Here is a 14,781-nt window from a genome sequence, read left to right as displayed (position 1 = left end):
GAGTGCAGATTAGAGGATCAAGGTGTAAAATAATCTTTTATTGATTATAACCATGAAATCATTACAATAAGAACTACACAAAACAAACTGCATTTAAATATATTTTAATAATTTACACCAGGGGTGTCGCACTCCAGTCCTTGGGGGCCGCATTCCAATATGTTTCCCAAGATTCCCTCGTTAAGTGCACCTGTGTGAAAAGTTAGGCTCTTGCAGAACGTGAAAATGAACTGATCTTTTCACTCAGGTGTGTTTAACGAGGGTAACTTGGAAGACATATTGGAACGCGGCCCCCGAGGACTGGAGTTTGACACCCCTGATTTACACAATACAAAACGTTTTACACATGACTGGTTTTCTTTTACATTCAGTGACATATTTAGTAGTTGAGACAGTTTTTTTAAGAGGTCTCACACCACAAACATTTGCTTGGACTGAAACATCACTTACAGCACACTGGAGTCGGAGGCACTTTAATGCTTGCACATCCACATCTGACAACAACGCACACACCACAAAGCAAAATTCCTGAGAAATCAAACGTGCCAGAGATACACACTGGGGCTTTGTGCACAACACACACGCACACACAAAGTAAACAACATTACAGAGAGCTGCCATGAAATACATTGAAGAGTGCCACACAGTTGTTACATGCCACAATCTACAGTTCAATGTCTAGTCAAAAAGTTCAAACGACTAAATGTCACAGTGGGTTTAAAAGGCATGTTTAAAAACACAAGTGACAAATGATATTTAGGTCATTCAGGTGCAAAATCCACAAGCCTGTGGAAACATTTCTTCCATATCTTTGATATCTACTTAAGGTCCATGGAGCCACTGGGCAAAAGATGGCACCAGTAGTAGTAGTAGTAGTGTACAAGTACACTTTAAAATGCTGATCAAGGAATAAACACACAAAAGGCTTCCCAGACAAAAAGACAGTTTGACAAACCATATAGTTGAACCACGACAAATCCAAAGAATGCACACATGCGTGCTAGTCATAAAGTAAGTCTCGGGCGTCGAGCTATCCCTGCTTCACCAATCGCCGGTAATGCGGCATCACCTTGCTGTCGGGCAGGTAGAGGCCCAATTCCAAGGCAACTAGCACGGGGAACTCCAGAGGAACCAACTCCCGTCTGTTGATGCGGAAACGCTCCTCTAGTTTCTGTTGGAATAAAGCAAGGGATGTGATTGGGTGCTTGTCCATCCATCCACGAACCTGATCCGCTTTTCCTCACAAGGTAAATAAATTAGGTAGCGTTCAGGTACTGCTGCAGTGTACTCACGTCAATGAGCTGTTTGACTTCGTTCTTTCTCAGGTCACTGCTGATCTTTGCAGCCAGCAGCACGCATGCGGCTGCCACTAGTTTCCTGTTGGGCTTGTTGAGGCGCCCCTGCAGCACCAGCTTCTCAAAATAAACAAACGCCATCGCTGTGGTGACCGGCTGGAGGCCGCACTCCTCGCTCACGGCCCGCATCTCCCTCTTCAGGCTGACGCAAAGGAAAAGGTTTTTGTTTGTCAATGCAGCGTAGAGAATGGTGGAGAGGTATGAAGCACACGTTTCTACCTTCTGATCTTGCTGAGGGTCAGCAGAATGTGAGGGAACTTCTCCTTGAAGATCTCGTTCATGTCCTTCTTCAGCTCTGACGGTTTGACGTACTCCATAACTGTCGTCTGCCGAGTGAGAAATAGCCCGATCGATCGATAGCGAAATAATGATGTGGTGGGAGCCAGAGAGCAAAACCAACTCCACAGTTTGTCAACAACCCTCACCACGTAGGATGCGAATATCAGAACCCTCTTGTGTCTCCCACAGGGCCACTGAGGGTCACTGAGCAGGTTGGGGTCGTACTCAGCCACCTCTTCCGTATCTGAGATGAAATGGGAAAAACCTGTAACATCTGCAGCTTGTTGCACGGCAAGAGCGAGCATCCACGAGAAGCACTTCCAAATAATGATTCCTACATCCATGGAGCCTTCACAATTGCAGTGTTTTAATTATTTCTTGACTCCATGATGAGTTGTGATATTGTGGCCTTTTTGCTACAATTTTTCACACAAAGTTACTTTCCACCAATTCCAATCAATTGTTCTGCCAATTAAATCGTCCGATTATATAGCTCTTTCCAAAATAATCAACATCAGATAGCAATTTGGCCGATTATCTCTCGCAGTAACCTACAGAGTTTCCAATAGTGTTTTTTTCTTTCAAATATTGGCATCGGCCTTCCGTTATATGCTCTTGCATTGGATATGATCATGTGCTCAGGTACATACTTGGTTCTTGTGCCACAGCGCTATTAAGGCGGGTAAGGGTAAAAGTCCTTGGCCCGTTGCCTAGGGAACGTGCTGGCTGGGTTGGAGCTGCGCAGTTTTCTGGTGCACCGCCGCTCCTCTCTCTCACCAAGGCATTGGTTGGATAAAGAAACTGAGCATATGAAACAGTCTAAACGGGAAGAAGGGCAAAGTACATTGTTAAAGACTGTAAAGAGAAATCGTAGATTCATTTCTAAATAAGTTAAGTTCCAAATAAGTAGAGTTCTTGCTTTATACATTTAAGAAATAAAACACGTTGATTATAACAGTTACAAACACTCGAGTTGATCTGACTAAACTGCCACGTGTCTGGTCACGTGTGACAGTCCACTTACTTTATCACACGCGGCCATCTCCACACCCTCCAGCGAAGGAAGCAGGTCAGCCGCCGCCACGGAGGAGTGTCTTCTCGGCGCCTCCAGCTTAGCATCGCTGTTTACAGTGAATCACATGCGTGTCATATCGCGAGCTCGGCGTGTAGACGATGACAAAGAAAAAAAGGAGGCGGTGGCAACGGGATGGATGGATGGATGGATGGATGGATGGATGAATACATGGCGGTGTGCTTTCACATGTACCTGAGCTGAGCAATTTCTCCATAGGGCAGCACTGAGAAAGCAGCGTATAACGACCGCCTGGCACAAATCAGCATGATCCTGCGGGGCACAGCAAGTACAGGCACTACTGAATATTTGATTAGTACTGACTTGACTAGAATCAATTAGGAGTCATGTGCACGATACACCTTTTATCGTTAAGTATTGTGTCAATCAATTTCAAGCTCCGGGAGTCACATGGGCTCGGTGGAATCAGGGTTCACTTGAGTCATTTTAAATTGTAGCAGGTTTATGCTGAATCTGAATCTATCCATTTTTGGAGAATTCTCATTCGGACAACCAATAGAACCCAAATTGGGCTCAACAAATCTAAATCCTCCCTAGTCTACGCCATTTGAAATTCAGACCGCACTTCAATGCTGCCTGATGGAATACCAAAAAAACAACCCATGGAACATTTTTAATTCTGGAAAAGCTTGCCCGACAACTTTCCCTCAACACGAGCGTGACAGACCTGCCGAGTGTCATCAACATAGGCTGCCTTGCTCCGTCCGTCTAATCTCTTAGCACACGGCATCAGGAAAAAACACACACCATATGAAGATGAGGTGATATAGTGGCAATGGTAAAAATAATCAAAGCAAAACAATACGGCTGCCGAGTAATTTATGAAGCCTTAAGTTGTGATGAGATATTTCAGGAAAGCCTCATAGCTGCCGGGGGTCAAGTTACTGTTGAAACGGGGTGCAACTTGCACTTGCTGAACTCCTTTAGGCTCTTGTAGAGCATCGGAGGGTGCTTAGGCTCACTGAAGCAGCGCCCGTCTTCTTCCCTTGCAGCATTTACTCTGATAAGCAGCATATTGGAAAAATGGCGGTGGGTGACAAGACGGGAATGCCAAAAGGAAATTTTCAAACAGCTGTAGCTGGACTGATGTTGAAATGTTGCTGCTCTGAATTGTATGTACAGTCCCTTCCAAAAGTATTTTGTTGTCATGGTGACAACACTTTTTGTTGAAGTATTTAGTAAGTTTAAACCTTGCGCTCGTCTATAATAGATCTTATTTTATTATTGTAATAAAGTTGGATTGATTACTTGTTAGTTGGGGAAAAAATAATTGAAAAGGACATTAAAAAACAATACTTGTATATTGATCACAATCACAACTTTTAGGGGGAAAAATACAATTTGATTATTTTCTCAAATCGCTGGCCCTACAACAAAAACCAAGGACCTTGCCGTTCCAATACTTTTGGAGGGTACTGCAAATGTTCGGGACTCACCTGCATCCCCTGGTGTCATACTGCCTCATGGTCTTGATGAAATGGACCTTCTTTGGCACCTTGGGTCCAGGAGAACCGGAGACATTCCTCAACCTGGGAGATCATCCGTATGGGTTGAAGATCAACACAAAGCAGTGGTGGGAATTAATGAAGTATGCGTACTTAAGCATTTACTTGACTGACAAAGTTTTTCTTCGACTGCTTGCATTTGAAAACGGGTAAAAATGTGGGTTTATAATGTGAGAGCAAGTGGGGGTGTATATGGTTTCGATTATGTTTTGTTCAAATGTTGATTCATTGTATTTGTTATTTTCACTTTGACTCTAAGTCTTAGAGTCTAAGTCACTTAGAGTCTAAGTCACTTAGTCTAAGTGCTGAGGGAAGACACCTGTGTTACTCAAGTGGGCGTGCTTAATAAAAAGCCGTCCTGCATGCCGCGCAGGAGTTCTTACTTGCTGTTGTCGCAGGTAATGGTGTGCTAACAGAGTTGATCCTCCTCCTCGTCTTTCTTTATTTTATTTCACTGAGTTTGGTGCAATTGGGTTTCTCACAAGTACCTGATGCTGTATGGCTACTTTGCTAACATGTCTGTGCTTTGTACTCTCAAACAGGATTTTGAGGAGTTCGTCTAGCTCGGGAAAGAGGAGAATTTCCTTATTCACCGTCATCAGCCACTGATAATTACAAATATAATTAAATAACTTTAACCAGTCGTTTTTTCACAAAAGTATCTGTACTTGTACATGAACACTGAGTGTGAGTAGTTTGCCACCTCTGACAGAAGGACTGCAGAAGCAGCTACAGTTCATTTATCCATGACTTAGAAAAAAAAGTGTCCGAAGAACTAAATGGCGTTTTCAGCACGCAACCAGGAAATGCTACAGGGCCGTGGCGAAGGAACCAACCTGGGTCGTGAATCCTTAGATTGACCGGTGGGCAGAGGGCTCACTGCGGGGGTTGAACGACCACGGGAGACGCTGGGCTGTTGACAACCGCTGGTCGAGGGGGACAGCGGGGTGTCCGGGCTCTCGGCTGTACCGCCACCCTCCAAGAACACCTCGTTGGCTCCGGCAGACTTGACCGAAGGACTGAAGACTCCAGGAAAACTGGATGAAGAGCTACCGGCGGACGGAGCGGGCTCCGCCACTTGAGACACCGGCCCTTGGCTGTCTGACTGCGGGGTCCACGGGGGCTCCTCGGCGGCTTTTCGAGCAGCTTGATTATCATTGTTCAACCGACACTGAGGTCGTCCGTCCAGTGAGATATTACTGAGAAACAACACAGCGGCCTGTCTCCTTTTGGAATCTCTGGATTTCCTTCGTTGCTCTCGGTGTGTTTTGGCCGGTTTACTACTGCTGCTGCCGATTGACTGAAGACCACATAGAGCTGATGCCATTCTACTTCGGAACCTTACTAAGGGCTATTGGTAGCTAGTAGGGAAGGTGACGGGGGAGTGGGCGGTACCACAGATATTCATGTTGATGATTGGATCATGCATATGTCATTTTTATTGTCGTTATTAGTAGGTTGTGTAGCCTTGGAGCGGTTTTAGCCTAATGACGTTATTATTGAACCTGGCAGAGTCAGATTGATACGTGAATCACTCAAAGGAGTTGACGGTATTGATCTCAAGTGTGATCTGCTCTGGAAAGGCGGAGCATCCAGGACAATATTTCGAGCCGATTGGGTCATGCGGATATTTGTGCACGCCTACCAAAGTTTGTTTTGACCAATCACGACAACGGATGATAATATCGGCACAGGAATCTTTAAACGCTAAAAATGAGCAAAGCGCTTCTTGCTGTTTTTATTTAAAAAAGGAATCTGTGGATAATTCTGCGAGAACATAATTAATTGCAACGTCCATACATCCGTCCACTGGTGTCGCTACATTTTTCTTCTTCCATATTTGGTTTGTTCGTTTCCCCGGCTTTCTTGATTGCGTCACGGCGCATATCCCGCCCCCAAGCAGCTTGCCTCGTGATTGGTCCGAGTAACTCCATCAGAAATCAGGACAAATATTCAAATTTGTTCTGTTATCAGTTCACCCGCATAACAAATGACCCAAATAATCTGTTTATCTGCCATAACGTTCCAGGAATCCCCCCAAAAACAGTTTTCAAACGAGAAAAATATTTCAATTTTGATGCCCCTTAAACTGAGTACTCATCAGTGGGTACTCAAAAGTGAGTACTCATACTGTTCTAGCGTGAACAATTAAATGTCAATAATTCAACAATTTCTGCATGTTGATTAATTTATTGTGGCTTCTGCTGGTGTGTCCAGTCATGCAAACAAAAAATGAAGTTTAAATCAACTATCATCAATGACCCGGTAATTTACTATAATTTATTTAGTAGGATTTAGTGTAATGTAGTGGGTTTTTTTTCCCGAGGTCAAAGTATAAATGCCACTGAGTACTGTTAATATTTCCTGTTGGTTTCTTAAACGTGTTATACCATCCCAGATGATTACAAAAATAGAATACTGAGCGCAAGATCATTTCCCACAACTTCTAAAAGCAAAAGAGGGCAGCACGTCAGGTAAACACATTGCTCTTTATTCAAGCAGCAAACTTCATGACTTTACCTTCTCATTTTGCACAACAGTCTGGTGCGACCAGTTTAAGGCTTTTTGATTCTTGCTTTGCATTTGAGGTACTGTTCCTTCCAAGCTTATTTGAAGTGACACCGTGTGCTTGATGATACATGACCGAGTCTGACAGTTAGCACCATAAATCCCATTTGACATTTTCTTCTTGGGTGGTTAAAGGTGCTGAATGGGCTCTTGATTGATTTCTGTGTCTGAATAGTGTTGACAACAAAACTCCCTTATCCAAGAGATGCACCTTGAATGAATGAACTTAAATGTAAAGTTGACTTCCTACACTCATTTTATCCTTGCATCAAGAAGAAAAGAACCCTTATGAAATTTATATGTACCCATCACTTATGCTATTCTCTGTGGAAGTTGCCGATCTGGAGCTAAAACTTGTCTTGACAGTATTCACGCAATAAAATTTGGACACAGAACAAGCACTGACAGCTATAACATCCTCATCGTTTCATTTACATGGTAAATCTGACCTGTTGGTTTTTTTCCCGTCATGTGGGTATCATAATATTAATATGCTTATTTTCACTCAGGCCGCCAAAGAGTAACCCTTTATTATCGAAATGTTCGAGCTCACCTCAGCAATGACACAGGAATGTTTTATGTCCCAGAAACGCTCAAGCCTTTACTACTCTTTTTACATTCAACTCTGATGTTGCCCCTCCAGATTTGAAAGCCACCATTCCTTCAACATGAGTGACAGCTTTTGAAAATGGTGATGATCACTACTTGTGCAGTATTGAAAAGTATAGTACAGTGGGAGTGTCTAGCCTTTATGTTCAGTGATGTTTCCGCTCTAGCTGCCAGACAGACAGCTTGAAGGCACGCTTCAGCTCTCTTTAAGCCTCTCGTTTTTGTTGTTTAATACCACTCTCACCTGAGAAATGCACAAACCATAGTATGCACCATCATTGACAACCTCGTAGCACGTCGCTTTAGCAAATGCACTTTTTCAAGTCATTGTGGAGATGAACCACTTGTCTATCACGTCACAACCTGAAATGCACGAGAACCTTTACAGATTTGACTTACATTGACAGTCTTCAAATGTTTGAATGCACACTTGTCCAAGTGTTCAATGTTTCAGTCCATCCATCTTTCATCCATCCATCCTGATTCTTCCTGTTTGAAGCCACAAAATGCCAATTTTTTGTTTTTCGTTTGATGGTTAGGTTTTGTCTTGATCTCGTGAAAATGTAAACAGCATGACGAAGATTTAAAGGTTTAAATCACAATTCCACTTTAACCGAGAAATGTACCGGTCGGCTCACTCGCTGCGAAGTTTGCATTATTTTGTCACTGAAACATTGACAAGTCTGACAAGGGCATTCAACATTTTAGAGGCAGTTAAATTACCTTCTCAACTCGAGCTTTACACTGACAATAACATAGCACTTGGCATGAGCAAACACACTTGTTCAAGTTATTCTGGAGCTGGACAGTCTTCTCACATCACACCGTTGTCTCATACTCCATCACTTCTTTGGGCGTGCCCAGGCAGCGATACTGAATCCGCGGTGCGACCGGAGCGGCACTTTCCAGCACCAGGATGGTTTTGCGCAGCCTCCGGTCGATGTAGTGAGCATCCCAGGCAGGGTAACTCTTCCTGGGCAGGTCTATTCGGATGACAGGGCCCTCTGTCCTGGGTGAAGGGTGGCGTACCGGTGCCCGAGGTCCTCGAGGCGGTCGCACCTGGAACACATCTCCGTCCAGCCCGAAGCCCTGCTCTCTGTCTTTAATCCTCTGCAAGGTCCTGGGGGGGCTGCTCACCACATCTGGGGGCAAGCTGGACATCGGGGACACCGGCGTCTCTACCGCCGTCTGCTTCTCCACAATGTAGCCCCAGCTTGAGACAGGGCCGTCGGGGTGCAGCAGACAGTAATAAACAAACATGAAGAAGGTGCCCAAAGCGTAGCTGCTGGCCACCACGCACACCATGACGACGGCGTAAAAGTCTGAGGAACGAGGGTCACGGTACAGGTACCAAGTGGCGGTGAGGGCCACGTTCTCAATGAACACCGTCAGGCTGTAGGTGAGCATCCTGCAGCGAGTGCGGCCCTCCCTCACGCTGAACCAGCAGAACACGTACACGATGCCCACCATCATGTTGTAGATGATCTCCTCCCACTTGGACATGCAGAAGTCTGTCTCGCCTTGAATTATCCAAAAGGTCATGATGCACCAGTGCGCTACGATGAAGATGCCAAAGTAGAGCTGGAACACGGAGGCGAAGAGAGCGAAGGCGAGAGCTCGGGCCCCGATGGTGAAGAGATGCCACAGGATCTGAACCATGACTGCCTTGTAGCTCATGGGGACCTTATCATCTCTGGAGTCCCTCAAGACTTTTTGATAAGAGGCCACCATCCAGGCGAGGGACATCAGAGAGGCGGAGGCCGAAAGTCCTGAGGAGGACACGGCAAAGGAAATGAGAACGGATTTGATGCTGAAGACATTTTAAAGGAAACCACTGCAAAAGTGGCTCAGCATAGGCGTCCCTGCTCATGTGCGAGCATGCAGAGATGGGAAAAAACAAACATCAAGCCAAAGATAAAGTGGTACCTCCCTGCCTGTTGTCATCAAATTTAGTTTTAAATTGCTCAGTTCATCACTATCGCCATTTTGTTTTTAAACTTTCAAAATAAAGCCCAAAATTTACAATCATTTCTTCCATCTAATTAATCATTTTTTTTGATGGATCTGAATTGTTTCAATTTCAAACTGCTGATTTTGTCCCTACCACAAAAAGTTTCCAAATTTCAAAATGAAAGCCAAAATTAAGATTTTTTTTTCCCTGTATTTCTACATTCGCTCCAACTTTAAACTGTTCATCTTACCCCTACGGCAATTTTCAACGAAAACCAGAAATAACGGTGAAATGGTTAAAAACAACGTCTGTTGCTGATGTAATAGATATCAATTGGAAATGTTGTTTTTGAAGCCAAACAATTTAAAGTTCAAAACTTGGAGGTACCACTGCACCACCAAGTACAAAGCACAAGCTCAAGAGGTTATGTTATGATCACCTTTTGTGGTTGTTTGTTTGGTTGGTTAGTTGGTTAGTTGATCAGGATCACGCATTGACTACTTAACTGATTTCCAAGACACTTTGAAGTGGGTGGGCACACGGAACCCATTTAATGTTGGTGCAGATCTGGATAACGGTGCAGATTGAGAAATTTCTTTTCACCTTTTGTCCCATGAGCATAAACTGAAACGTCAATCACAGGAACAAAAGGGCACCATGTGACCATTCATAACTTCTTCTACTTTATGACATCTTACGTGCAGCAGTAGCTAGTAGCCTGCTTACTTTATGGCAATAGTGCAGTGGTGGGCCATCACGGGATGACCAACATTTATAACTAATTATAATATTTGTTTTATGTTGATGTAATCATTTATTCCCAACTGTTTATTCCAGGAATGTCATGTACAGTGGAGAGAAAAAGTCTACACACCCTGGTCTGATAATTGATATTTACACTTTTTAATCACTTAAATATTCTGCTCGAAAGTTGAAAAAAATGCCAGAAAACGGCAACAATAACACCGAAACTTTACAGAGCTGCTTTAAATGATGACTCCGATGATTGGTTAATACTCAACGTAGCCACATGCCCAGTTATAATAGTGAGTACACACATTTTTGAAGTAGTTTAATTTGATGTCTTCTCTGGAAAACATTTTTACATGACTCGCATTAATAGTAGGAACAAATGTAGATTAATTATTTTGATTTTATTCTATTCTATCACACAAAAAAAATGTCATTTGAACAAGGGTGTGCAGACTTTTTAAATCTGCTGTATCTCCGACCAGAATTCAGCCTCTTAACAAATATTTTTGTCATTTGCTATTAGATGTACCTGGCACAATTACATATGTGCTATTATTGTGCAGTTTTTGTCTAGTAATGATTGTTTCAAGAAATTTGATGTGATAGAAATGAAATCAAAGTGGGTTAGTCCCCACAAGAGGCTCGCCACTGCAATACTATACCAGTTTTTCCCCCTTATTACTTCTCAACAATGGTCTGTCTGTGATCTGAGTCATGTGGCATCCCTCACCCTGAAGAGGCAACACCCGACCGGTGATGATCATGATGGAGAGCTGCAGCACCAGCTGGGGGGCACTTTTCAGGAAGGACTCCAGCAGACGCAGGATGCTGATGTCGGCGCTCTCGAACATCATGCGCCAGTAATAGTGCCGCCGCTCGGGTTCCCTGTGCCAGCGACTCTGCACGCCCAAATACAAGGCTCGGACGTACCTGGGGGAGATACCGTTCAATTGTTTTGATTGTCAAAAGTGAAGTTGAACACGTTTCCAGTGTGCGGCTGGCTCCATTGGGATTTGGAATGAGAATGGACTAAGCAGCTGGGAGCTTTTAATTTTAGTGCACACGTCAGAGGGATGGAAGCGCAGACGGCTGCAAAAACAGCAAGGAAACTAAATAAAAACACTCAATCTAGTTTGGAGATTGAATGTTAGGCGAGTGCACAGCTCAGTGCAAATCCCTTGTTGACATGGAGCCCCACCCCCACCCTTGCTTTCATAGGGACCTTCTGCCACTATAGACACACGCGCCTTAAGCAAACAGCATTCAGCGCAAATTGGTTTTCTCTTTGGATGTAGAGGTCATATGTGACATCCATTTGCGTGGGCTGAGCAAAGAAATCATCCCCTTCACACCGCGTGTGTTTGTGTGTGTGAGAAAGAATAACCACCTGACGACCTCAGAAGGACCTGATGTCACCAAGCTCGATGAACCACGAGGGAGTCTGTGCATACTTTTCTTGTTCTGCTTCCCGCAACACAAATTGTACCTCTGGGATGAAATGCGTAAGAAACACAAACACCACCACCACAATCTGGCAATTATGCACATCCTCGCTCTTGAGCCCACAAATTGGCGAGCGTCACGATCAGAACACTTCCTCTGCATTTCATTTCCTGTAATGTGATTGTTCCTTAACAGTCGGTCATGATAAACGCCACCTTTGCAATGATATGTTTGATGAACACCCACTCGTCTAAACATGTTTTTTTTCTTCTGGAACACGAATTAAGCAGTTAAATCCACCGGGATTTATCCACATCGGGTGGGCGATCATTTCGCGACACATGCTGATGACTTCAAATAACGTCACAACGCATAAAGGCTTGCTTTGCTTGCAAACATCACATGACCAAATTCAGGCGACAGGTGAGCTTGTGTTAAGGATTGTGTAGAAAGTGCTGCTTTCTCCAACATTTGAATACTGTAATGTCATTGCCATATCTACGTTATTGAAAAATATTGTCCAGTCCTTCTGGGTTGTGTATCAATGATGTATTTTTATCGTGTTCACAGCTGAGGGGGAAACAGGAAGGTAATCCTCTTAATGGGAACACATGCTGGACTGCAACAAACGGAACCCGCACCACTGCTTTAATGGCATTACCGGTAATTCAGCTTTTTAATGTGTTGCTGGACACACACACGCACGCACACGCACGTGCACGCTCCAGGAGGAAGTGGGGAAATCAATATTGGGCTGTCTATGCAGACGAAGATGCAAGATAGCGAATCACAGGAACTGCTTATGTTCATTCCAAGCAATTGATTTGCATCGTATTTCATCATGCAACACATCATGGGATGAAAGACCATCCAGCTGGCTGGGATGTCTCACAGCCTGCCGCCTCCAGCCTGGTGGCAACTCGGGGCTGTCAAACGTGATCAGGGCGCCAAGAGTTTAAGTACAGCCTCTGCTATCTGACTGGGCTGCTGACCCACAGACCTACTCGCAGCCTCGTGCAGGAGGAAGCGTTTTGTTTTAGTCTCGCCGCACGCTGGGAGAGTCAGCATGTTTTGCTGAGAGACACTTAGAGAGGGCGTTGCTATGAAAGCGTGAACGGTGCAGACCTGGCAGGAAAACTGACAAGTCATTGACATCTCCTGGAGGACAATTCCTCTTTCCTGAATTCTACAGACAACAGGATACATTGATACAAACAAATTAAATTAATTACTGCTTCTTTAACTTTTTACCCACCTCAAAAAATACATTACATATACATACAATAAAATGTTTTTCAAGCCAAAAGAAATTCTAACCATCTGTCAGTCCGCTATTAGTATTTTCAGCGCTTCTGTCTAACCCTAACCTCCAGACTGATAAAATGTGGGACAAGTAGCCTGGTTAAGTAGGACAATGTGGGGCAGGCATAATAATTTTTGACAGCTTAAAGGACAGGCCTACACAAGACAAAAACCAAATTTTGAAACATCTTGCCTTTAATGAGTCTATCAACTGTCAAAAGTTCAAAGTTCATAGCCAACACTCTGTGACGTAAAAACTGCGGTATAATTTTACTGAACCACAAACAGCATGGGACGATTGTCAAGGAAATCACCAATGTAGCTATGTCACAAAAAATACAAAGAGAGGAAACGTCTGACAGGGAAACAAGACCACAAGGTTTTGCAAACACTCTTACCAACGATCGAACATGGCCAAAGGCGGAACCCCCGGCAGACTTTCACCTGTTTCTGTACGATTGGCACTTATTGGCCAAGACTGGCACCCCCCTCTTGAACCTACTCGTTTCACCCATACGCTGTATTCACTAAGACACTTATAAAGTAGGGCCTGACCAGTATGATTTTTTTCAGCTTGATGGCAATGACAGAATGAAAATAACACTACACATTAATTGAACAAAATTGTTTTTGGGGGTCCGTTAACACTTATAATGGAGCTATGAAACAGGCAGAAATTTGACTGGTTTAAAATATTGTGTCCTATAGTAAGCCCGTTTGTTCAACATTGCAACAGGAAGAAAAGTGGTAACAATTTAAATTGTTTAAATGTCTTATATTGTAATGAGTAAATAAATATTGGCTGTCTCCTTAATTGACTAGCTTCTGCATAGTGCACTGACTAGTGCGAGTGTCATTTCACTTACTAGTCTTACAAGTGATGACAAAGAGCGTGCATGTGCTTTAAGCTGGATGCACGGAGTAAATGCTCAATCGGATTTCCACTGATGCCCAAGTCAAAACACACACACACACAAAGGGTTGACCGGGGTGTGGAGCTTCCCATCATCTGTTCTTACCTCCACACTTGTGCCAGCTGGAGGATGTGAACGACCGCTTGGAAGAGCCACACGAACACTCTGCAGCATCCCCGGGCTCGGCTCACGGTGGCCGGCCCGGGCAGCACCCCGGCTGCAGCCGCGGCGGAGCGGCCAGCGCCCCGTTCGCCGCCGTCCTTGGCGCTCAAGTCGTTCGTATCCGCCCCGGACGACGCCGCCACTACAGCGGCCGCCGCCGTGCCGCTCTCCGGCGTATCGCAAAAATCGTAGGCGAACCATCGAAAGCTCAACACCTGCACCACCACGGAGGGGACAATCACAAATACTAGAGTCAGAGCGAAGCACCAGTACTCCCTCCGGAGGTAGTAGTCGGCGGCCAGCCACAGGTCTGAGGCCCCGTCCGAAAAGAAGACCAAAAGGGCGCCCAGTGTCCAGCAGCAGTCCGCCGGGGAATAGCGCTGCTCGGCGTGGAGGCTCTGCGGAGGCTGCCGGTCCGGCCTGGAGGGACAGTCGGCCGGGATTTGGGTTCGCGGAGGGACGGCGGCACCGTCAGATTTCGCAGCCATGTTTGTCGGAGGGGAGAGTGAGTAGGAGGAGATGGGAAAATGATGGAGAGGGGGGAGGGCGAGGAGGGGTCGCGCAGCTTCGGTCGGGGGGAGGGCCAGGAAGGTAGAGGAGTAAGTTAACCGTCGCTCATCGATCTGCTTAGACGGAGAAATGCTGCAAATGATTGAAGACATTTCATGGCCTCGACATGCAGGACTGCTTGGAGGGGGGGTAAATTTAAAACTGACAGATGGACCAGGTTTAAAACAAATGGCCAAATGTAGCTGCATCTATCTTTTTATTCAACTATAAATGTTGTTTCAATGTATTCATGGTTTTTGTTTTGTTTTTCAAATTTTAAACTGTTTATGAGGATGAA

The 14,781-nt window shown here is 44.7% G+C and overlaps 2 protein-coding genes across 2 annotated transcripts; both read right to left on the bottom strand.

Annotated features, from left to right (window-relative positions):
* Window positions 1–9: 9 nt before the first annotated feature.
* Window positions 10–5,682, bottom strand: cables2a (Cdk5 and Abl enzyme substrate 2a). Its single transcript, XM_088369213.1, has 9 exons — window positions 5,069–5,682; window positions 4,164–4,256; window positions 2,902–2,979; window positions 2,659–2,755; window positions 2,285–2,453; window positions 1,781–1,878; window positions 1,575–1,681; window positions 1,293–1,497; window positions 10–1,171 (listed from the first exon to the last, which is right to left on the bottom strand). The coding sequence occupies exons 1-9, from the start codon at window positions 5,557–5,559 to the stop codon at window positions 1,031–1,033; spliced, it is 1,479 nt and encodes a 492-aa protein (XP_088225339.1). The 5' UTR covers window positions 5,560–5,682; the 3' UTR covers window positions 10–1,030.
* A 1,029-nt stretch (window positions 5,683–6,711) lies between these two features.
* xkr7a (XK related 7a) lies at window positions 6,712–14,478 on the bottom strand. Its single transcript, XM_088369216.1, has 3 exons — window positions 13,878–14,478; window positions 10,844–11,043; window positions 6,712–9,178 (listed from the first exon to the last, which is right to left on the bottom strand). The coding sequence occupies exons 1-3, from the start codon at window positions 14,420–14,422 to the stop codon at window positions 8,229–8,231; spliced, it is 1,695 nt and encodes a 564-aa protein (XP_088225342.1). The 5' UTR covers window positions 14,423–14,478; the 3' UTR covers window positions 6,712–8,228.
* Window positions 14,479–14,781: the final 303 nt, after the last annotated feature.

The sequence above is a fragment of the Syngnathus floridae genome, chromosome 2 (assembly GCF_059516105.1).
Source record: "Syngnathus floridae isolate MCC-2025c chromosome 2, RoL_Sflo_1.0, whole genome shotgun sequence".
Taxonomy (NCBI): Eukaryota; Metazoa; Chordata; class Actinopteri; order Syngnathiformes; family Syngnathidae; genus Syngnathus; species Syngnathus floridae.
Note: the sequence above shows the minus strand (reverse complement) of the source record. Positions and strands in the feature narration are given on the sequence as shown.

Bases quoted from the DNA above. Each gene is read 5' to 3' on its own strand.
- cables2a (XM_088369213.1), bottom strand. From the start codon at position 5,559: ATGGCATCAGCTCTATGTGGTCTTCAGTCAATCGGCAGCAGCAGTAGT. The intron at 2,756-2,901 runs GTACATGTGAAA...CACTGTAAACAG, and splicing joins GGAGAAATTGCTCAGCTCAG to CGATGCTAAGCTGGAGGCGC. The intron at 1,172-1,292 runs GTGAGTACACTG...TTATTCCAACAG, and splicing joins AAGTCAAACAGCTCATTGAC to AAACTAGAGGAGCGTTTCCG.
- xkr7a (XM_088369216.1), bottom strand. From the start codon at position 14,422: ATGGCTGCGAAATCTGACGGTGCCGCCGTCCCTCCGCGAACCCAAATC. The intron at 11,044-13,877 runs GTAAGAACAGAT...TATCTCCCCCAG, and splicing joins CAGCTGGCACAAGTGTGGAG to GTACGTCCGAGCCTTGTATT. The intron at 9,179-10,843 runs GTGAGGGATGCC...TGTCCTCCTCAG, and splicing joins TCGGGTGTTGCCTCTTCAGG to GACTTTCGGCCTCCGCCTCT.